The sequence below is a fragment of the Epinephelus lanceolatus genome, chromosome 5, assembly GCF_041903045.1.
Source record: "Epinephelus lanceolatus isolate andai-2023 chromosome 5, ASM4190304v1, whole genome shotgun sequence".
Taxonomy (NCBI): Eukaryota; Metazoa; Chordata; class Actinopteri; order Perciformes; family Serranidae; genus Epinephelus; species Epinephelus lanceolatus.
Window position 1 is genome coordinate 39,814,615 of NC_135738.1, and position 25,316 is coordinate 39,839,930.

General features: G+C 40.2%; 1 protein-coding gene across 4 annotated transcripts in view; it reads left to right on the plus strand.

Moving 5' to 3' along the window:
* The first annotated feature begins 2,685 nt into the window (after positions 1-2,685).
* cbfb (core-binding factor subunit beta) overlaps positions 2,686-25,316 on the plus strand; it is a 52,420-nt gene continuing 29,789 nt past the window's right edge. For 2 of the 4 annotated variants that reach the window (XM_033636067.2, XM_033636068.2), the window contains exons 1-3: positions 2,686-3,197; positions 3,830-3,916; positions 9,965-10,081. In XM_033636067.2, coding sequence (XP_033491958.2) covers positions 3,120-3,197; positions 3,830-3,916; positions 9,965-10,081 — 282 coding nt within the window. In that variant the 5' untranslated portion in view covers positions 2,686-3,119. The remainder of the gene's footprint in view (positions 3,198-3,829; positions 3,917-9,964; positions 10,082-25,316) is intronic. The other 2 variants (XM_033636070.2, XM_033636069.2) reach the window with 2 other exon arrangements.

Below are 25,316 nucleotides of genomic sequence, written 5' to 3' on the forward strand. Positions count from 1 at the left end.
ATTGATTGATTAATTGATTGATTGATCACACGCAGAGGTGCGTGACAAGGCGCCTGCCTTTGACAACCTGGGAGTGAGAAAGGGCAGGGTGAGTCTAAGTTTGATATTTACTCTGTTTTTGGTCTCTATCAACTGTAACAACTACCAATATTTGGCTCCTCAGCTGCTAAATGCTCCAGCTGGTTGCTAACTGGGTCACTCTTCTGCTTGGTGCCTGCCAGGTGTAGAGTGGGTTTTCAGAGCTATTTCTCGAGAAACAGCCACCTGCTGTGGCCGAAAACAATGCAATGAGAGCGCTGAGGGTGAAACAAAACAGTAAAGGCCACACAGCTTAACAGCGAACTGAAATTCTCTATAAAGCCAATAAAAGCTGCAGATTCTGGTGATAAGCTCTGAAGGATCATCACTGTGAGTGACCCCTTTCACATATTCACATTTCCTTTTATACATTGTTATGAAAATATTAATCATAGCCACTTAGTAAACGTGGTATTATCTGCAAAACATAGTTTAAATACCAAAAGTACAAAAATACATTAGCTGCAGTGGTGTCAGGGTAGTTGATGAGGTGGGTGTACTACAAAGTAGATGGGTAGGTTATCGAAAAGGAAGTGGGTACACGCTTCAATATAACCAATGTTTTTTGGCTGATAGGTGGATAAACTGTAAACCGCCAGAAAGAGATGTTGGTTTACCCCATATACCTGTGTATACCCTCCATTACATCACTGATTAGATGAAATTTGTTTTGTGTGTAAAATATGAATCTGCAAATGAGCTAATAACTGTCTAGCTGTGTACACTAGGTGTACTTTACTGTCCCAGTGTACAATAATGGGTCAATTTATTGACTGAAGTATGTCTGACTCCGCTACCATAGGTGGCCCCCTTTTAGCTTGTTGGTATCAGACCTTTTTCTGGTTCACCTATTAAGTCATAGACCAAACAACTGAGTGGTGTCTAACTGTCCCACCACTTTTTTGATCAGGTTGCCATTCTGTGTTTTCCTGCCATCCATGTACTTTAAAGTATTTAACTTTTTCAGGTGACACAGCATGAACTGTGTCCACGTCTGTCCAAAAATGCACTACAGACAGTGGATTGTAGATTTTGCCATATTTTTACTGGCTTCTTCTTCTGTTACACTTTTATTGCTATTAAACTTCTGAGTCAAAGCCTGGGGCAAAAACTGTGGAGCACGTGCAGAGCGCCTAGGCCAGTTTGGGTCTGACTGACTATATGCATGAAGTAGTAATTTGACTCTCAATCACGTTATCTGGGTGGGTTAGTCTAATTTTGAGAAATTCAATTTGGTACGATTCCAGCGGGACTAACATATTTACATGTATTTTAAAAGTCCAGTTTTAGCCTGATTAACACAATGAATTGATTTTCTCTAATGTCATGTACATGTACTGACTGTAGTGAAGTATATATTGAAAGTAGCATTAAAGAAAAGCATCACATTTTTCCTGATCTGCCTTAAACAATACTCATATGCCTATATGTACACTGAAAAAGCTAAGTTCAAATACCCAAAGTACGCTGTGATAATAATATGAAGAAGGCAATGATCTTGATTTGCATAACACATTCCTCAAATGTCAGCAGGCCTATAAAACGGTTGACAGTGTCGCTGAGTTTTTGACTGATTTAACAAGGGTTCACTGTCCTGAGGCAAACTGTTCTGGAGAGCTGTTCCCTTCAGAACAGACAAATGTCTCACTACTTGTATTTCCCCACAAGGCCTGACAGAGTTTATTCACTTAGTTATTTCTTTAAATTAGATGAATAAAAACTAAACACTTGCTCATCACTCAGAATGTATATGTTTATAACATACATGTGCATGTTCTCCAAATATTCTCAAACATTTCTGGAGGATTTTAGGATTCTTGTAAGATTGATCTGATCAGTGAAACACAAACTATCCACCTCCCTTCTTGTCCCTCTCCCTCCTTTTTCACTTCTCACATAAGGATCCCATAAAGTTTCCAGCTCTGACGCATGCGCACTGGCAGCCCCGAGTAGCGTGTGTAGTAGTATTATTATTGTGAATGGGGGGGTGGAGGATGAGGAGGGGGTGGAGGTGGGGGGCGGTATTTTGGGTGTACAGTCACAAGAGCGACTCGACGGAGCCAGGAAGTAGACTGTTGCTGCTTTCAAGTACTTGTCGGGATTGCAGTAATTTTGAAAACTTGGCAGCTGTGCTGGAACGAGCCGCCAAAGTGTTACAAAGAACGAGAAACTAGATTAAAGAGGTTTGTTGCAACAAATGCTGGGAACTGTGACACACCTGTGCTGTTATATTACATGATGATACATGTTTTTAATTATTGTTTGTACATTTTTTTCCAATGTCTATTTATATAAGATTAACGCAGGTTTGAAGAATACAGCAAGTATCATTATGGGTTTTTTTTATGATGCTGTAACAGCTACAACTTTTGACTGGTAGGTGGATTAAAAAATGTACATTAGGCTACACGCCAGGCAGATATTTCCTCATCTGGTATCAGAGCAGAACACAGCTCTGTGCCATAACTTAAGCCGTCGCATTATAGGCTTTACTTACATGTGTTTCATGCATTATTTGTGTCCCAAATGTCCTGAATGCGCGAACCATCGGCAGGCCCACTGGGGAGGAGCACTTGAAAGTTGCAGGTAGAGCTGAGACACAGACAGAGAGCGCTCGTTTGTTGCCACTTGCTTGAGACCAGACGCTCGTCAAGAGGGAGAGAGAGGGAGGGAGGGAGAGAGGGAGAGACACACGGTCAAATTGAGCTTTATCTATCGCGGTGGGTCACCCAGTAAGAGCCATTTGGAGCCAGAGGCGACCCGTAGCGCGCAGGAGCCGCAGTCAAGAGGCAGATCATCAGCAGTCTGAATCACAGAGGCCAGCAGTCAGAGAGCACATTGCTCCACACACACACACATACACACACACACACACACACACACAGAAAAACACACAGACACGGAAGAGAAGTGAGAGAAAGAGAGGCAGAGTGAGGGACGGACGGTGAGACGAGCAGTTGAAGTTTGACGGTGCGGGATAATAAAAGGCGGAGGAGAGGCTCACACAGTCAAAGTCCAGAGGCCGGAAAGTGTTGGAGAAGATGCCGCGGGTAGTCCCGGACCAGAGGAGCAAGTTTGAGAATGAGGAGTTTTTCCGCAAGTTGAGCAGGGAGTGTGAGGTGAGTCTGCTGCGTGTCTACACACACACATACACACACTGGGTCCATTCTGTTAGACGGCGGAAATAAAGACAGAGAAGAAGAGGCTCGTTAGGGGAGAAAGGCATGCTGGCGGGACGAATTATTTTAAGCCTCATGCTTAAATTAATTTAATTACTTAAGTGTTACACAACCTACAGCTGAATACAATCCAAAACAGCAAAAGAATGATAGGCTACAATAGTGCAATAAGTTGTTTCACTTCTACCTCTGACCTTCTGAAATTGAAATTTTAGACTTTTAATTCTTGAATTATGTTTAACTCTTTACTTTTTTGCTTATTTAATACTAAAAACAATTGAAAAGAATTGTATAAAAAAAGTATTACTCTTTCCCTGTTTTTTAGTATATTTGATTGATAGCGGAGACAAAGACTGATGCCTTTTGCCTTAAATCAAAATTCCTGTGGCTTATCTTCAAATTACAGCTTCGCCTGCTGCTGGCAATGAGCATCGCCATTCACTGTCAAAAAGCCCCATATGGAGTGTTTCCTAGTCCAAATCAAACACATGCAGCATATACTCAAAGTATATTACTACACATGTGAGTATATGTATGTGGTGTTTAAGGTTTGTGTTTCCTTTTCATTGCAGATTAAATACACTGGGTTCAGGGACCGACCCCATGAGGAGAGACAAGCTCGCTTCCAGAACGCCTGCAGGGACGGACGGTCAGAAATAGTGAGTGTACAAAACTAAATATATTCTTTTATTCTTTGGCATCTCCTTGAAAAACAAGATCTATCTATCTATCTATCTATGAAAGAAACTTACAAACCCTCAGTAGTGAGCATTAATCTCAAGACAGCCTCCATTTAAACAGACAAATGAACTCTCATTATGAGAACACTTTGTGCAGCAGCAGTGTAGATACACCACACACATATTGCATGTGTGTGCCGATGTTTTGATGCGTCCCTGCACAAGGAAGTAGACGTGTTATCAGACATGCAGACCCACCAGGCTTAACTTCACTTACCGGCTCATGACTTCTTGCCTCTAAATTCTGCAGCTGCATCATCGTCTCAGCTTTGTTTTTGTAGACGCACACATTAACGCGGGTTATCACTCAGGTGCATTATGGTTACAACACACCAAGGGCTGTAATTTAGGGCCTAAAATTGCTCACCTTAAGTAAATATTACCTGTCATGTCTAATTTTGGTATAAAAGGTAAACATGTAGTGAATGACGTACAGCAAGTGAACAGAAAGATCAAAAGACCGTGTGATGTCCAATAATGGAATGCAGTCCTGCTGAATATGACTGTGCTTAAAATGATTCATTTTTGTTCAGAGCTAAAACTTTTGATCAGTTAGCAACAATTTGGATAATTGATTCATGCATTTTTCTCTGTAAAAAACAAGACAGCTTTGTCCGTCAGCTTTGTCATTGTGAGGATTTGCTGCTTTTCTTTGTCTAATGTGACAGAAACTGAATATCTTTGGGGTTTTCATCTAACAAAGCAAACATCCTGAAGATGTCACAGCAGGTTTTTGGCAGAGGTGTGGACTCAAGACACATCAAAAAAGACTTGAAACTTGACTTGGACTTACACACCAATGACTCGTGACTTCACTTGGACTTGAGCATATTGATTTGAAAAATACTTGGTACCTTCCCCCAGTCCAACAATTAAAAAGTGTGTTATTTAAAAAGTGTGCCTTGAATCAATTCATTTCCTGAATTAACCTATGCTAATGTCAATCTTTTTATTTCTTTTAGACATAAAACATAAAGAGAAGGAACGGTCATACAGAAAATGCCTGACAAATTTGGAAGGATAAAGGCAATTTTCAAATATGAGATATGATAAATACACAACAGCTCAGAAACATACAAGATTCATTCTAGTGTGGTACTGGTTATATGCTTTGAAAGTGCAATATCAGCACTACTTTTAATTCAGCTGCACATGTTTTAATAAACTTGTTTTAACAAATAAATACTAAATTTTAAATTTTGATACAGTATTACCATGTTGTTATGGTAGTATGAAATTTGGAGAGTGCGTTATGACTTGTTTAGGACTGGAAAACTCAAAGTTTTGGACTTGGGACTTGAGTGCAAAGACCTGAGACTTGTGACTTTCACAACAATGACTTGATCCCACCTTTAGTTTTAGGAAATTGTGACACATTTTTATTTATTTTCTTCTATTAGATCAAACAGTGACTCCAGAAAATAATCTGCAGATGAATCAGTCATTAAAATAATTATCAGCCTTGTTATTGTTTGAGTTCTTGTGCTGGTTCAGGTCTGTGGTCTGTCATTAGCTTTGGTGTTGTCTTGAAGTGGATTATACATCTGCAGTGTTTCTCCTCATTTTCATCTATGGAGGAGCAGCTGGTGGATAGTTGTTGCAGTAAGAGATAGTTTGTGTCACAGTGTCTCCCTCCATCTACAAACCGCACTTCTCTCTAGCCACGTCTTCAAATTCATCTGATCAGATGTCCAATTGTTTCGTTGCAAAACCAAGTAGAGCTCTTTTGTCTAATGAAATGTCCACAGTGTCACAACACCACAGTGTAAAATATTGTCTGTTATACGTAAGAATCCTGCATTCAAAATGTACTTAAAAGATAAAAGTAGAGTGTGCACTGTGCAGGGAATATGGTCTCCGTCGTGATTCTGTTTTTATTTATCATTACTACTGGATTATTAATACTCGTACACATGTTAACAGCATTTTAATATTATAGCTGGTTTATGCTTATTATAGGTTGTTAATAGGTTCTTAATCTGCACAGTAGCACAGCCAGGAGATAAACGTCCTCTACGAACACGTTCTCATGTCTTCCCTACTCTGCTGTGGTGAACTAAGTTTCCTCCACAAGTGCCACTGAACCCATGTGACCTTTTTTTTGTTTTCTTTCAAAAATGACTGTGTGTAGTGTTTGTGATGAGCAATTTATAACTTCAAAGGAAGTCACATTCATCTTCTCATTATGTAATTACTGTGTGCTTACAGTGTGAAGTCTGTTTAAAACTTACTATTTAATCGTGCCCTCAGCAAAAGGTGAAGTGAGGTGGAAATCCTTTAGGCTGCTCACACACACAAACACACACGCACGGGGCAACTTCTGCTGTCTTAGTCACCCTGGAGGTATTTTTCACAAACATGCTGCCATCATCGCAGGAGAGAGAGGGGGCAGGGGGTGCATCTAGTTTTACCGTCTTTTAGTGGGACATGATGCGTCCGTCTGTCTGTCTGTCCTCACTGTATTTATAAGCCTCTTCTGCAAGAATTGATGGCCACGGTTTTAATGGTTTGATGGCAGCTGTGACATCATGTCGCTGATTTATCTATCGGCCAGACGCCGCTAAAGACCTCCTGCTATTTTCATGGTCAGTGTGAACGAGTAGCCGACACAATGAGACTCGAACGTGCTGTGAAGGACCGCTTTTTATAGATGAGACAGAGCAGAAAACAAACAAACTGTCAACGGTGGGCGATTTATTAGGATGATACTGGATTTATGTAATGTTTAAAGTCCCCACCCAGTCAAAATAGTGTTTTGTTTATTGTTACTTCACTGTGTGGTCTTCACTGTGCAGAATGATGTCTGTGCAGTGTTTAGCATTAGAAGGCTGTTTCAACATTAATGTGCCGGAGGGGAAAGATTCTTTGTGCCCAACTTAAATCTGAGTTTAAGACGTGCACGTTGTGACATCACAACTAGTTTGGCAGCAATCGTGGCTCAAAATGAGACAAATGTAATGTGGAAACTTGAAACTTCCACTGAAGATACACAGAGAATTTTTCTCTTAAATGTAATGTAATTTCTTTTTTTTTTTTTTGTGGAAAAAGATGCAAAATATAATTGCAGACATTCCTTTTTGGCATTTTTAGAAAACATGTCTGTAAGGGATTTTTAAAATTCCTCATCTACTTAAACAGTGTTGTAAAAATTTTGCTCAGTCAAAAATGTAACCTCCACATAAGGAAAGTTTTTTGTTTCACTTACTGGTAATTTCAAAAAAGTGGTATTTATTTTACATTTCAGTTTACAACAAATTATTGTTTACAGGAAAAAAACATGGTTAAATAAATAAAAGACATTATAAAGTGGGCAAAAATAAAAGACAAACACTTAATACTCATGTACAGTATTAAGTTAATGTATTCCAACTGTTTGATATTTTACTTTTTTATGTATTTCCACTTTGCTTGTATTCTTTATTGGGTGTAGTTAATTTAATAACAAAAATAAAATATGCCTTTCATGTATTTGCACGTTAACAGATAATGATAGAATATATTTGATCAATAAGAAAAACAACATGTAACTCATCTTAAGATGCAGTAAATACAAACCTTTTATGTTATTTGTTGTTATTTATTAAAATTACAGGCTTATTTTACACATTATTTTTACCATATACATGTCATGTAAAAGTGTGAGTTCCATCACACACACACACACACACACACACACAAGGAATCACAGGGCGACACTAAACTGTTCAGGATTGATCTGATAAATGGGACAATAATTCAAAGTAAATTATCTTCAGCTCAGCTCATTAGAGATGAGTCGCTTTCTCAACTACTATTGATTTTCATGCTGCCCTCTCCTCTCCCGTCTCTCTGTCTCTCTCTTTCTGCTGTTTACTTTCTTTTATTTCATTTGCCCTGCTCTTCTTTGTCTTTATTCATTTCCTCTCTCTTTCTCTCTGTCTGACTTTACATTCATCACGCTGCCTTTACCACCGTCGTCCTGTTTCCCTTAATTTCTCTCCCCCTTTCTCATTTCCTCCACTTCTTTCTGCCTCCCCCTCTTTTTCTCTTTCATCCTTTGTCTCTCAGTTTCCCTCCATCTCTCTCCTCTCTTTGCCTCTCCTTCCCTCTTTTTTTTCCTCCCGCAGTAGTAGGCAGCAAATGAGTATCAGATGGTTGTAATCCAACACTTCAAATACAGCAGAAATGATGACTCGGGTGTTCTTTGAGCTCTCGTTTCTGAGTGTGCGTGTGTGTATGTGTATGTATGACTTTTTTCTCTGTGTGTGTCCATGTACGCACTTAGTCATTTTCAGCTTTCTCCTCCCTTTATTTCCCTCTCTTCCACTCTCTGTTGTTCTCTCCTTCTCTTTCATTCACTTTTTCTCCCTTGCTCTCTGATGAAGGACGCATTTGACAGGGTGCATAATTCATATGCTTCCAGCTCAGTCGCAGCCCTAATGCCATTAGTATTGATCTGTCTCAGCAAACATAACACACACACACACACACACACACGAAGAAAACAGATAGACACACACAGATGCGCATACAAAACAGACATTTTCTAACTTGATTTTCTGCCTCGCCTGCTGTAATTCATCGCTTTCTGACTGCAACAGAGAAATGCATTCTATTGATTTTCATTTTATTTCTGTTATGCGTGTGTGCATAAGTGTGAGTGTGTGTGTGTGTTTATCTTGATAGGAATGCCTCCCGTTAGAGCAAGAAACCATTTTACAGAAATGAAAAAATGAGGAAAGCTCCAGTATGATGTGATTATGTGTGTGTGTGGGGAGCAGTGGTTCACTTTGTGCTTTTGTTCTGAAAGGAGAGCAAAGAGAGACTAAGGGCAGACGAGTTTAAATAAAGGAGAAAAAGAACAATTGTGATACAGTCTGTCAAACTTAAACTCTTCCAGACTTAAACCCAAATAAGATATTTAAACTTGATTGAACATTGTGCTGTTCAAACTTCTGCAAGAACCCTCTGGAAACATTCCTATGAAATCACTATAACTGCCTGTACTTCAAAATTGAATTTCAAAACTTAATCTTGCACTGAAATGTGTTAGAATCTACAGTACTGGAACTTCTGTTTTTGATATTAAAGGGGCACTCCCAATGTTTACTTTTATCAATTTGGGGGCGTTGTGGAAAAAAACAGAATAATAAAAGAACCACTGCGGCTATTTTTATAATACTTGTATTTTAAGAAAAAAAAGGCAAAATTAACATATTCAAGCCTCATATTTTAGAAATATGGGGATTCATGGCTTTTCTTTGTTTTATGTTATTGTAAACTGAAAGGTTTTACGTTTTGAAGAATGCTTGAATTTCAATAATGCAACTCGAAAACATCCTTGTTTCGATCGTCCTTGCTCACTAAGTACCCGTTTCCAAACTCTGCGCCTCCAGTTTTGTCTCCAGTCTCCACTTTCTGTCAGAAATGTGAAGTCCCCAATAAATATGTACTCCCTTGGCCTAAGTTAAAGAATAAATGGGTGATGTCTCTTTAGGGATTTTCTCAAACTTGTCAAAGCTCCTCCAGAACCACAAAGAACATAAAACAGCTGTTTCTGCATGCTCTTTAATATTCCTCATGATGGTAAACTGAGTTGACATGTAAAAACAGTGGAAAGTTGTTTTACTATTCATAAAATGTAATGTGAGATGAACATTCGTTGTGCTGATCCAAATAAATCACACCCTACTCCGCAGCTTTATGCAGCACTTTTAGCCTCTTTTAGCTCAATGTTTCCGTTCTCCAACTGTATATAGACTGTACTCTCACAGCTCTTCTCAACAACCGTATTACTGTACCATATGAGACTGAGCAGCTCAGACAAGCAACTGCACACTACCTGACAGAATGAAACAACAGGACCAGAAATAAACAAGAAGATATTTTTCTTAGGAGTTGGTGGAGCCCAAACCAGACCTAAAATTCTGGCGAAATTTGTGTAATACTGACTGACATCATGCTCTCTTTCTCTCTCTGTTTCTCCAGGCTTTTGTAGCTACAGGCACCAACCTATCTCTCCAGTTCTTTCCAGCCAATCAGCACGGTGATCAGAGGCAAGTTCCTACAAGGGAGTATGTCGACTTCGAAAGAGAGACAGGAAAGGTAGGACAAGTGCAAGATATCCACCCTCTCCCTCAATCACACATACATACACTGGCCTGTCACAACAGTTAACATTACTGACTTTTCTATCTGGACATGACCTTGATCATTTTGCTGACCTTGATATTCCCTGCTGTGTTTACATGTGTTTGTTTACATAAAAATGTCACCAACATTTAAGCCAACATGATGCCAGAATAAACAGCAGGGTTTTTGCTGTCAATTATAAGTCTTGTGCAAGGCGATTCTCCCTTTTTTTCTCTCCACTCCCGCCTACCTGTGCAAGTGCAAAGAGAAATAAAGAACACTTCAAAGACGACACAGCGTAGCTTACTGGTAGCCTGCAGCTGCACTTTTGGAGTGGAAGAGGCACAGTCCTAATAGTCGTTAGCTTGCTTACCCCTGGCAACAAGCCAAAAAGTCAGTTGTTTGTAGTTTTAGCCTCCACAGCTTCATCGTCCACTCTGTAAATCCATCAGCAAATGGCCCGACTACCCGGCCGTCCATCCCCAGGAGCCAACTGCAGCACATGGAGGTAACTGCAGTGCTCCCAGACCATTGCTAGGCGTGTATATTAGTCACAAGAGGCATTACTTAGTTTTGATTCTATTGGCCAAATCTTTTATTAAGCCTCAAGCTGAATAATTTTGGACTCTCCCTATAGAGATAGTATAATTTTATATATACTTTATAGTATATACAGTACAGGCCAAAAGTTTGGACACACCTTCTCATTCAATGCGTTTTCTTTATTTTCATGACTATTTACATTGTAGATTCTCACTGAAGGCATCAAAACTATGAATGAACACATGTGGAGTTATGTACTTAACAAAAAAAGGTGAAATAACTGAAAACATGTTTTATATTCTAGTTTCTTCAAAATAGCCACCCTTTGCTCTGATTACTGCTTTGCACACTCTTGGCATTCTCTCCATGAGCTTCAAGAGGTAGTCACCTGAAATGGTTTTCCAACAGTCTTGAAGGAGTTCCCAGAGGTGTTTAGCACTTGTTGGCCCCTTTGCCTTCACTCTGCGGTCCAGCTCACCCCAAACCATCTCGATTGGGTTCAGGTCCGGTGACTGTGGAGGCCAGGTCATCTGCCGCAGCACTCCGTCACTCTCCTTCTTGGTCAAATAGCCCTTACACAGCCTGGAGGTGTGTTTGGGGTCATTGTCCTGTTGAAAAATAAATGATCGTCCAACTAAACGCAAACCGGATGGGATGGCATGTCGCTGCAGGATGCTGTGGTAGCCATGCTGGTTCAGTGTGCCTTCAATTTTGAATAAATCCCCAACAGTGTCACCAGCAAAACACCCCCACACCATCACACCTCCTCCTCCATGCTTCACAGTGGGAACCAGGCATGTGGAATCCATCCGTTCACCTTTTCTGCGTCTCACAAAGACACGGCGGTTGGAACCAAAGATCTCAAATTTGGACTCATCAGACCAAAGCACAGATTTCCACTGGTCTAATGTCCATTCCTTGTGTTTCTTGGCCCAAACAAATCTCTTCTGCTTGTTGCCTCTCCTTAGCAGTGGTTTCCTAGCAGCTATTTGACCATGAAGGCCTGATTGGCGCAGTCTCCTCTTAACAGTTGTTCTAGAGATGGGTCTGCTGCTAGAACTCTGTGTGGCATTCATCTGGTCTCTGATCTGAGCTGCTGTTAACTTGCGATTTCTGAGGCTGGTGACTTGGATGAACTTATCCTCAGAAGCAGAGGTGACTCTTGGTCTTCCTTTCCTGGGTCGGTCCTCATGTGTGCCAGTTTCGTTGTAGCGCTTGATGGTTTTTGCGACTCCACTTGGGGACACATTTAAAGTTTTTGCAATTTTTCCGGACTGACTGACCTTCATTTCTTAAAGTAATGATGGCCACTCGTTTTTCTTTAGTTAGCTGATTGGTTCTTGCCATAATATGAATTTTAACAGTTGTCCAATAGGGCTGTCGGCTGTGTATTAACCTGACTTCTGCACAACACAACTGATGGTCCCAACCCCATTGATAAAGCAAGAAATTCCACTAATTAACCCTGATAAGGCACACCTGTGAAGTGGAAACCATTTCAGGTGACTACCTCTTGAAGCTCATGGAGAGAATGCCAAGAGTGTGCAAAGCAGTAATCAGAGCAAAGGGTGGCTATTTTGAAGAAACTAGAATATAAAACATGTTTTCAGTTATTTCACCTTTTTTTGTTAAGTACATAACTCCACATGTGTTCATTCATAGTTTTGATGCCTTCAGTGAGAATCTACAATGTAAATAGTCATGAAAATAAAGAAAACGCATTGAATGAGAAGGTGTGTCCAAACTTTTGGCCTGTACTGTATAAACAGGTGTTAATTTTTTCAATTACTTTTCCATATTCAAATGTCTTCAAGGTCGGTGACATAAAATGGTCTTAATTACAATAATATTGTTATTCAAAATTATTTCTGGAATAATATATGTCGTCAAACAAATGTAGATACCTTGACAGGCCTACACACACAAGCATGTGCGCACACATACACACACACACACACACACATACTTCTCTCTCTCGCTTTGCACCTATTGCAAAGGTCATATGGTCTTACAAATGGTGAGACTCTCTGTTATCTGATTAAATGTGTCCAAAATGCATCTTAAACAACTCTGGACACAATCTCTGATTTTGGATTTGCTTTAATCATGTGCCCTTGACTAATCCGACATTGTTGACACACATGACAATGTGAAACTTAAACAGAAAAAAAATGGAGAAACACATACATCTACGTCTGCTCAGTCCGACTTTCTCTTCCTCTTTTATTTCATGAAACGAAAATGACAGTCCAGACACCCACACAAAGCCCAAAAAATTCATGTGAATTTATGAATGCCTGTGCTGAGTCCCATCCTCCTGAATATGTTGGATAGTTAGGTTGTGTACATTTACATCTAACATGTACAAGCCAGCAGCCCTTGACAGATTACAGATTGATTTGTGTGTCAGGTTGTGCACAGGTCAGCAAAGACAAATTCAAGGGCTAAGTCTGTAATCAGTGCCCTGTTGTTCAAAGTTTAGCCTTTAAACCAGTGAGTGCTGGGTATATACTGGTTTGCAGTGCTCTTCAAACGATGCCCGCTGTACTGAACCATCCACCAAATGTACTCACACAGGTTTAATCACTGCTGAGCTTCTTATCACACAACAAGCTGATGCTCGCGTTTGATCAAGATCAAAGTTAAACAACTTAAAGAGCTTAGAAGATGTTAGTCTGCTGCTGTTGTCAAGGTGATATCCACTGTACAGTGCAGCGGTGCTGCTGCTGTTGTGTTTATGTGTACGTTAATTGTTTCCCCTGGCGCTAAGCCTGGACTTTGTGTCTGTGTGCGAGTGTGTATGTGTGTCAGAGAGCCCTCCACGGACACTGGCCAGCTGAAATGAATGCTGGCTGGCGGCTCATTAAAAATGCATTCTGGGGAATCAATGGACCTCCATGCCCCAAGGCTGACGGACTAATCTCACACTGTTAATTATTTAACACAAGTGCCCTGATGGTTGGGAACAGTGTGTGTGTGTGCTTGTGTTGATGGGCGTTTTGCAGAAGAGTTTTAGATGTGGTGTGTGTGGCAGACAAAGAGGGAAAGAGACTGTATGCATGTGTATGGCAACGACGTAGAGTGTGTGGTCGGGCGCATGTGTGTGTGTAAGACGACACCCTCTTCTTTGTCATCTCAACGGTGCTCACAGATCTATGAAGTTTTAATGAGGTTAGGAGTTGTCAATGTAAAGCAGTTTCACAGTGGTTCTGTAGAACTGGAGCCGAGAGCTCTCTCTCTCTCTCTCTCTCTCTCTCACACACACACACACACACACACACACACACACACATCTGAGGATACTGATAAACGTGCTGACAGTCTGCTCTTTTCATCCATATTCAAAACATGTCATGATATACCAGCATAGCAACTCACATAAGTTACTCCAGATCTGAAACACTCTTTTCATGCAGCTCCAACAAAAGACACAAGTATAAGGTTTCACTTTTTACTTTTATGTAATATTCATTTATATTCCACTCGTATAAAAAAGGACAGGCGAGTGCAGAATGTGGTTTTCTGAGTGCAACACTGTGAAAAGACGTATTGTTTAGAAGAAAGTGGACAACCTTTACTCAGTCGTTCCAATGTGGAGCCTTTAATTGTGTACTGAGTGTACATTTTCTGCTGTGTTCCCATACCAGGATTCCAGCTTTCATTTCATACACATGCACACACATACACAGACACACATGCACACACACCCCGCCCTCCGATCCTGCCGGACCTCCCAGTAGAACAACTGTCAGGCCAAGGCAGAGATCTTGTGTACGTTACAACTTCTTCTCTTAATTACTGTCACAGCTAAACTACGCATGCACGCGCACACACGCACGCACACACACACACACACACACACACACACACACACACACACACACACACACACACACACACACGCATGGTGATAGTATTTCTCCTGCAGTAGGTTTTTATTGCTTCCAAAATGTTCTTTAGAGCCTGAAACAGTTTAGTAAATATTATTTACTTCATGGAAGACATACTACTTCATAAAACACACAAAGAAAGAGATTAATATCTAATAGCTATATACTACAACGTTGAACATAAATGTGAATAACAGAGTGATCAAGTTTGCTAACCTCAGTCAGTAGGTGCACAGTAGGCCTGTAATGATAATTACGTTATTAACTAATATATGGACATGACCTCGATCATTTTGCTGACCTCGATATTGCTATTTGTGTTTACATGTGTGCTTGTTTACATAATTATGTCACCAACATTTTAGCCAACATGATGCCATAATAAGAAGCACGGTGTTCCTTTTCTTTTTTTTTTTCCTCTCCACCCTCGCCAAGACAAATAAAACAATACTTAAAAGACGACACAGCGTAGCTTACCAGTAGCCTGCAGCCGCACTTTCAAAGTGGAAGAGTCACAGTCCTGTCAGTCATTAGCTTGCCAACCCCTGGCAATGAGTCAAAAAGTTTGGTCATTTGAAGTTTTACCCTCCAAAAGGTTCATCCTCCACTCCATAAATGCGCCAACAAACTGCCCAGCTCCCAGGTCGTCCATCCCTGGGAGCCGACTGCAGCGCACCAGCCGAATTATGGAAGTAACTATGGAGTTCCCAGAGCTTTGCTAAGCTTGTCTGTTAGTTGCAAGAGGCCCCGCTTGGTTTTGTTTTTGTTGGCCAAATTTTGTATTAAAATTCTTATATGTCCAATGGCCCGCCAGCGGGCCCTCCTTAGGTGATTTTTAAAGACTATGATAAGTAAAACAACAGCTGAATTTGTTGTTGTTTAAGTCGTCTACTCACATGTCATATTGTTCAAAAGCTACACTCCTCGCAGTGCCATTAATGCTGACCATTTCCAGATACAGTCACCACAGCAAGGTCAGTATAAATGCTGATCAAGCAAAAAACAATCAAACAGTTATAACTCACCTATGAAGTGTTATCATAATCCATAGATCCATATTATTCTGACTGAAACACAGCTCCCATTTCATTTTCCACACAATGACAATAGTCCGGATGATCTAAATCCAGCAAAATATTGAGTCCACACACATTATTATGTCCATAGATATCTGTCGACTGCCATTACATCATTTCAAACGTTCATAATTATTTACATATTATTCATAATTTCTCTGTCCTGCATGTAAACAAAATGACTGGCATATCTCAACATGGAGGCGCACTACTGGCATTTCAACTGAGCCAGTAGGAGCTTCCAGTGCTTGATAGCCAACCAGGGCCTGAGCAGAGGGAACACATTACCTGTGTTAAGAGGTATTTAAAGAGCCAGCGATTGACCAACCATACCCGAGGATTATTGGTCTTGTAGTCTTTGACACTTCGATGCTCCATGGCAGATTTTAACCCCTTACTGTCACCACAGACTGTTTTAAATGTGCACAAATGATAAACAAAAGGCAAACAAATTTCACTCATATTCATAAATTCAGTACATTAGTTTACCCTCTTTATTCAAAAGCGCTTAAAAAATACCCGAGAAAAATATGTAGAAAGAGTTTATTTTCTGTGACATTGTTATCTACTTTGAATTCTAACTATATAAGCCTTCATGATTTGGCCTCATTGTGTTTTCCACCTAATACTAGGAAACAGAACAATTCTTTTCAAATAAGATCATGCATGTACATGTACTAAACACACAGCTTTCAGTTTACTTTGGGTATACTTTGGATAGGCATTTTAGGTGACTTTAGGTAAATTTTACTGGATGCGTAAGTTTCAAACCGCCATTTTGGGCTTCTCCTCTAAAGGTACTACAATTTTATACTTTGTTACACTTTATATACCAGTATTTATGACTTTTTAAAAAATATGTGAATTTATTTTCACGTTTCAATTCCAATGTCTGAATGTTCTTAAGGACACCCTTTGAAAGGGTGCAGTTTCATTGTTATGCATTATTATGCTATCATCATTATATCAGTGCCATAAAATGGTCTCAAAATGACAATAATATTGTTTTAACAATTTCTTGGACAAAATAAATTGTCCAGCAAAAGTAATTGTTATGACAGGTATCGTGTACAGGTTACAGTAATAACTGAAGAGTAAAAAAGATTGAGACAGTAGCTCATGAAGTATGATTCAGACTGGAGTATGAGCTTACTGTTTTTGCCCGTCTTGCTTTATTTTTATTACTTTCCCCTACATATTTTCTTTCATTCAGCTTCCCTTCTTTTTTCCTGTGTTTGTTATTCTTGTGGCATTTTATATGAACATCCACACTACTGTCTCCTCCCTCCCCTTTACCTCTTTCTCTTCCTTGTGTTTTTTTTTGCTTCCCACCATACATCCCCCACTCCCTCTTTTTATCCTCCCCTCTTTCACTCACTCCTCACTCCAGCCGCTCTCCCCCTCCACTCCTTGCCTCTCTCCCGCCTTCATTTCCAAACACAGATGGTGCCAAACCAAAAGGATAGCACAGCCAGGTTAAACTTGGCGACTGAATATTGTGTGTGTGTGTGTGTGTGTGTATGTGTGTGTGTTTGTGCGCGCGCACATGCGTGTGTGTGGTGTGGTGTGAGTGTTTGAAAGACAGAGAGAAAGAGTAGAAGGCGCTCAGTGTCGTTGCAGGCTAATGGGAGCCAGCTGTGGACGAGGTTAATTTTAGCGTTAGATGCTAACTTGCTAGCAAGCATTAACCCAGTCCTGGCCATGAACTGTAGCATCAGCAGCTGACTTACTGGCAGCCATTACAACAACAAACAGCTTATTTTAGAGTGTTTACATTCAGTTGCTGATGATTCTCAAGGATAGAAGACGGTTCAAATTCCTTTTAGGAATTGGATTGTTCATCTTTTAGGATTATTGATGAACTTCATTGTTTTTCCCCCCTGAAATTTCTGCTGTAGCCCTACATACTGTACCATACTGTGATGCCCTAATTTTTTGCCATTACTTTTATTGTCACTGAGATACATTTTCCTTTAAAAAATACTTCTCTAACTTAACCTAAACTCTCTGCACCTCCCATGGTTCTTCACATGCATGCCCCCCTTGTTGGTAAATGGTTTTGAATTTGTTTGTTCGTTGAATCTATGACCACCGACCAATTTGAATGTTTCCATATTGCCTAACACCCCTCCCCTTCATTCATTCATCCATTTCTTGTCATCCAGCGTGTTTTGTTTGTGGTTTCCTTTGTGTGGAGAAACTGCCATGCTTCTTGTGTCTTTAGGTAAAGCACATACTGGTCTTTCCTTCCTGTCCCACACTCCATCCATCCAACTTGCCTAACCACCTCCTGTGTGTGTGTGTGTGTGTGTGTGTGTGTGTGTGTGTGCGTGTGTGTGTGTGTTTGTGTGTGTGATTGTATGGAAATGTAATGCATGCAGTTAATCTGGATGCTGTGTCACACCCTAAAAATGTAGGTAGCAGTTTCTGGTTAACTGGCTGTTTGAAACCTCAAGTTTTTAGCCAACTATGAACCAAATATATTTGGAGTGTGCTTAATGTGGAGTGCTGCTGATGAAACATGTTACATTTATTAACTTGACAGCAGCTCAGCAGGAGTTATTGCTCATTTTCATTACTCTCCCATTACATTTTCACTAAAGTGTCTGGGTGACGAGGCCTCAGCTGAGCAGTTATTCTGCCCCCAAACTGTTTTTCGGTCATGAACACTTGGAGCATGGTGGGATTTGGTTCGGAAACTGGAAACTGGCTCCAGTAGCAACCGTTTGCTGGTGGAAAAGTCATATCTGAGGATGTGACTTTAGACGAGGTTGAAACCACAGGAATTAATCAGCAAGTTTCACTGTTGAAGGTTGTTTCTCTATATGTGTGTGTGTGTCTGTGTGTGCACACTACCCCTGCATGCTGATGAGACGGTGGCGCCAGACTGACTGCTTAGCCTTACACACACATATCTATATACACACAATATAACACACAAACATATAAACAGTAAACAAAACCTTAAACAGAGAGAAAAGACTGAAGAGAGACAGACAGAGATTAGTGGTTGTAGTGGGGGGGGGGGGGGGGACGACTAAATGAGAAGCAGGCGACTCTGTCAGTTACATGATGGTGGAGGGTGGACTGTCAGGGAGGAGCTCAAACACACATGAGTAGGGATTCATTCATTCTCAAACCATTATATATATTCACACAATGTCTTTTTTTTTTTTATATGCCTCGGCACTGGTGTTATGTTTTCGGGTTGTCTGTCCATCTGTCCGTCTGTACATAAATACATTCCATTCTCGTTAACGTGATATTTTAAAAAACATCTCGAGGGAATTTCTTCAAATTTGGTAGAAACATCCACTGAGGCTTGATGAGAAAGTAAAGTAAAAGATTTTGGTGGTCAACGGTCAAGGTCACTGTGATGTCACAATACATGTTTTTGGCCATAACTGAAGAAGTCATGTGCTAGTTATGATGAAATTTCACACATATGTCTGACAGGATAAAATGATGAAGCGATGACATTTTCTATCCAAAGGGTCACAGGTCAACTTCATTGTGACATCATAATGATTCCACTTTTCTCGCCATTATTTAACATGATAACTCAGGAACAGAAGGGTAGACATTTGGTCAGATACCTACTAGGTGACACTAATCGTGGGCACCCACGTTGAATCTGTGCTGATTGTGTAGATCTTCTGTGCTGCTGGGTTGAAGGTGTGTGTGAAGCATCCATGTAAATAATAAACGGACTGTAATTTTGTTGTTAAAATTTTATGTTTCAACCAAGTACTGTATGGTTTTCACACTTTTCTAGCTTGTTCAAAAAGGACATGCAGTAAAAAATAATAATAAAAAAAATCTCTCAAACTTTAGGGGTGCTGGGATTCAATTTAGGGGTGCTTCAGCACCCCCAAAAATGGGCTAGAAATGCCTATGCTTGGCACTGAGTGATGATACAATATAGCCACACAAAAATATCGCAATACTATGCTGTATCGATTTTTTCCTGCACCCCTACTTTCTAGTTTATCAACCACTCAAATGCTTTATCGTTACATTGACAGTGGTGGCCGAGGCAACCATACAAGGTGCCAGCTGCTACTCAGTTCACACATTCACACATGTGGGTTGATGGAGCTAGGGATTGAACAGCCAATCTTTACATTAGTGCATGACTCACTCTACCTCAGCCACAGCCACCCATGTTCTATAATAATAATACAAGCCTGTTTTTCAGCAGCATTCATATTTGAAGCCTTGTGTACTGTTTGGTTTGTGGAGGTATTCAACCGCAAGGCAGTAATTCTATTTTTTTAGCACCTAGAAATCTAGCACAGAGATTCATGTTCCTCTCAGAATTAATTGCAGTAAATCTGATCATTCATCCAACTCCATTGTCAGGTCAAAACTTTTAGTTGTCCAATACTTTGCGAAAGGAACAACATTACGATCATCCTCAGCTGTACTGTTTAACAAATGTTAACATGGTGACATGCTAATGTGATAAACATGGTGAACATTATACCTGCTAAACATCTGTAAGTTTCATTGTAATGATGAACATATTATTAGCATTTAGCTAAAAGAAGTTTTTAACCTCACCCTTCTGTTAGTGTAGCTGCAGAGACTTGTTTCTGTTATGAAAATACCACACACTGGCCCTTAAATACACTCTCCAACATTTATTTCCTACTTCCTCTCTGGTCTTGAAACCTCCATCCCACATGAGATACCATTATTGTCCTAGTGGATAAAAGTTGTTTCAGATTAATAGGAGTCAATAGAACATTTAGCAAATATGGACACAGGTGTTGGTGAACTGTGTAAATATTTTATTGTACCTGTGCAGTGCTGCAACCCCACACCTAGAAAAAACCTACAACTTTAGCCGAACTGTGCAGGATGCCAAAGAACTGGACAGTCATTAGAAAATTAGAATTTTTATACGTAAAAGCTAAAGCACATCTATCATATCCCAAAACAGGACACACAGAAGTTGAACAGTATCATTGTTTGTAGAAGGTCAACGCTTCCAAGGCAATCTATGCTAAACCCAGACTGTACAGTGTAATGGGTGCAAGATGTTCTGGTTTACAGACTATAGCAGATTATGATGTGGTGACTATTCAGATCCTCCCACAGCCGTACATCAGTCCAGTCTCTGGAAAGCACCACGTTCAGTCAGTGTTTAAAGATGCCAACATGACTACCTCTGTCAGATATTTCAGCTGTGTATTCAAGTCTGTGTATTTGTCCTTTTCTGTTTGAGTTTCTCAGCTTTCAGGGTAAAGACAGAGAGAAATTTAGAGATTTCCTTATTCTTAGTAGTATACAGAATGCTGATATATTTCAACTTCGTCCTCCAGGCATGTTTCCCATTTATTCTGTCGATAGATCTGGTTACATGTACCATGCCTGCATCCCCCCAAATTAAAAAGTACTTGCTCTCTCTCTCTCTCTCTCTCTCTCTCTCTCTCTCTCTCTCTCTCTCTCTCTCTCTCTTCCTCACACACACGCACATACACACCCAAAACCCTTTAAAATCATTTCTTATCTGACACCTCTGTTGCCCTCTAATTTAGTCATCAGCTTTAAGCTTCCATGATTCTTCCTCTGTCACGTGCATATCAGCATTAAGTGTGTGTGTTGTTGTGTATGTGCACTCTGTGCACAGTGTGTGGTGTTATGTTACCCTCTGAACGGAAGCTGTGCCACCGGTGCGTGACTTGTCAGTGACATCATCAAAGCCAGACCACTAATTGGTTCCCTCTGCTACTGCTGCTCTGCATCCGAGAGTCTGTACATTGTGTGTGTGTGTGTGTGTGTGCTGTTGTGTTTTACATCTTGTACATCCTGACTGATTGTTTAGTACACTATAATGAAGCTTGTTTCATTTAAATCAGTATAAGTGAACTTTCTTTGGAGCCTCACAGACAGTTGGAGTCTCCCTGTTTAGAGACATTAATGCACCACAAAACCTCTTCCCTGTACACACACACACACACACACACACACACGAAGAGTACCGTTGAGGTCTCCTCCCACAGGGTTTCATATATCTTGCTCCAGGCCTTAGATCAATGACCACACCCACTCCCATAATGCATTGCAGCACAGGCACAGACAGGGTCCTCTGTTTATATGCTCTTTGTGTGTGTCCCAGTGTTTTATGTTGGCATCATGTCTTTGTGTTTGACCAAATCTCTGTCTGAGTGCATTTATGCCTACAAGGTGGAGGCAGAACACGTGAGTGTGTGTGTGTGTGTGTGTGTGTGTGTGTGTGTGTGTGTGTGTGTGTGTGGTAATAAAACAAAACAAAAAACAAAAAAAACCAACAGAGGTTCGGGTAGAAAACTGTAGAGAGAGAGGTCAGTCTGGTGTGAAATCCAGCATGTGTGTGTCAGCTCCATTTCTCTATTCTTAGTCCTTCTCTTCCAGTAAGTGTTTGCTGAGCTGGACTGAAGTATGCAACCCTTCTCACCTGGATTACACGTTTGTGTGTGTGTGTGTGTGTGTGTGTGTGTGTGTGTGTGTGTGTGTGTGTTTCTGAACTTGTTTTTTTGTACTTACAGTGTCCGATGTCCTCTCAGGTATTTAAACATAAGTGGACAGCCTGCTCCTCTTCTCCTTATCCCTTTTTACACAGAGATGCTACAGTACGGCTGCGACAAAGACCCTTTATTACGGAGCCTTTTTATACAGAACCAAACAACGTCGGCATAATGCCACCCACTCCAAAGTGTTATAAAACTACATGTCATGTTCACACACACACACACACACACACACACAGGTGCTACTTGCTACTGAACTTATACACATTCATACACTGATGGAACAGACAACGGGAGAAATTTTGGGTTCAATATCTTGCCCAAGGATACATTGATATGCAGACTGGAGCAGCAGGGGATCAAACTGCTGAATTTAGGATTAGTGGACGACCGCCACCCAATGATAATGGAGAAATTACATGGCAATAACAATCATTTACAATCTCTGTTATACAGGGCTGGGCTTAAAAATATAATACATTACTCATTTCTCATTACTCTTTTTAAAAGTTATATAATTACTTATTACTCCTACCAACAGTAATTCTTTACACTACTCATTGTATTACATTTCCATTACACCTCACAAAACTGGTAATTGCGTATCTCAAAATTCAGACTTCTTGTGTGCCTCTGTGTGAATGTCGAGATTGCTGGTAAGTGTAGGTAAGGATCCATTGTGTAAAATTTTTCTTTTTTCTTTCTTTCTTTTTTTCTTTTTATACTTAGGGGGTCTTCTGTTGCCTGTGACCCATAGCCTATTTTCCTAAGGATCAGTCTGAAAGATAAAGAGTGAATCCGCCAAATATCCCGCCACAAGCACATGTTTAGCCAGTGTAGTGCTACAGCCGTCCTCCGCAGCTAAAGAGGACAGTTTGAGGACGTGTTGTTTTTTTGCAGTGGAAAGAGTTTTAGTACCACTACCTGCAGCAATAGTGTCCTTGGCATCTTTTTTCCTGACAAATTCTAAGTAATGGGAATATTTCCAGCTGCTTAGGGTGAGTGTTTCCATCTTCCAAATTAGCTTGATGCTTTATGATGCCTGTGCAGAGCCACAATTACAAAAACACATCTACTAATGTGATTAATTGTTGTTCTTAATGTCATTATTGGGGTGATAACAAAAGTAAGGTTGTAATGAGTTATGTGGTTTTTGGGTAACTGTAAAATTATCACTGAAATTGTATTAGTAATTAGTTACACTATTTGTTACTGGAAGAAGTAATATTGTTACTGTAACATATTACTGCCCAATACAACTGTTAACTGGTAGCTGAATTTGTCCTGTGCTCTGATGGTAAGGAGCTCCCAGACTTAATTGTCTCCCCAGTTTGTCAACATTTTTGATTGCTGTTCTTTTTTGAGTTAGCTGCTAACTGCTTCAAGCTGCTTTTGAAATCGCCAGGGGGTGGGTTGCACACATAATGTATCCTCCCTGCTCACACTTTTTACGCAGATGTCGATTCGGCTGTGTGACTACCTCTGGGTTTTTGAAACAACAGCGACACCTGGTTAAGGTCAGGTTAGAGGAAAGGTCAAAGTTGATTAGGCACAAAGAGGGCTTAGGGAAATAATTAACAAGGATATGTTAGTACTGTGTTCATCTGCAGAACTTCACTGTCACCGCCTACATGTTTTACTTCTTTTTCCTACAGTATTCACTCCAGGCAACTGAAGCATGATTATTATGATGGTGGTTTTGGTTAAATACTGAAAAAGTCAATGTTGACTTGAAGCACGAGACGGGGCACACAAGCAGTCAAAAAATTGATTCATTCTGTATTAATAAAAAGGAAAAGACGAAATGATTTTTGTTTTTGTAATTTAATTTTTATTTATTTCTGCCTATTAAAAGTTGAATTTTATGATCTTTGCGAATCTCTCTCTCTTTGTCTCTCTGGTTTTGTAACTCTATCTGCAGCCTTTGTGTGGATTTGCATGATATTTCCATGCTTATGAATGCCATAGGAACAAACAGTGGTTTCTGAGCCCTTTGGTGCACACAGAGAGGACTTTGCATTGTAGTGATGCACAGTATGTGTCTACAGGCGGTTAGAGATGCAGAGGGGGCCGGGGCCAAGTCACTCAACTCACAATGGAAATACAAACTGCCAGTGAACCAGTGAGCAATTACTTTGCAATAGAAAACATATGACCTGACAAAAGTCTTCAGTATTTTAATTTTGAACATGAAACAACTGATGGAATTGAAGAAATGAGATGTGAGTCACGATGCCTTGCTAAAGTTTGCTTTCAGCTCAGTTCGTCCACAGAGAGGACAAAAGGAACACTGAATATTAAAAAATAAAATAAAATGAAAATAACACAGGCAATTTGATTTCTAGAAGACGATAGTATGTTATGTTCCTTTAACATCTGGCTCCTGCTCTTTGGAAGTAAACAACATATTTGACATCAGCCTTAATGACGTGGCTGTCACCAAGTGTGTGATGTGTGTCTCCCATGTTGTTTTGCAGCTTTTTATTTAATTACAGGGTGGGAAAGCAGAGGAAGAGAAAGTGATCATGTAGTGGAGAGTACTGTACTATTATACTTCTGTTGCTTTAGCAGGTGTGTGTGTCTGTGTGTGTGTGTGTGTGTCAGACAATAGGTCAATAGACGTTAGGCTGTATTCAGAGTGGGTTTAGGAACAGAAGGCCAGTAACGTGCTTTATCTCCACCGGCTGCTGGCACACCTGACACACACACATACACACACTTTTCTTCCTCTTTCCCTCCCTCTCTCTCTCTTGTGCTTTTCATTCATTTCTCTTACTGCTCTCTCTATATGGCTTGCTCTTTAACGTTTATCCTTGTCCCCCACCCCTTACGTGATCTGTATCATATGTATCCAGTTCATGTGAGGCTCAATTTACATTATAAGAGACTCCTCTGAGACATTGTATTGCGGTATAATCATCATACAATAAATTTTTCTCAGGCCTATACGGACATGGGTAATTTTGAAAACGGGGTTTCCCTTCCTTTGTTCTGAACAAAAAAAAAAAATCCCATTCACACATGCACTGTTATAAAAAAGAAAATCTTAATCTAAATGAAAGTGCAAAAACTCATTGAGGCGCTGTCAAGAGAATGCCAAACCAACAGGTGGTGATAAATCCCTAACCCTAAAGCCACACAGAGAAGATAAAGAAGATGTTAGCCAATCAAAAGCCTAAAAAAA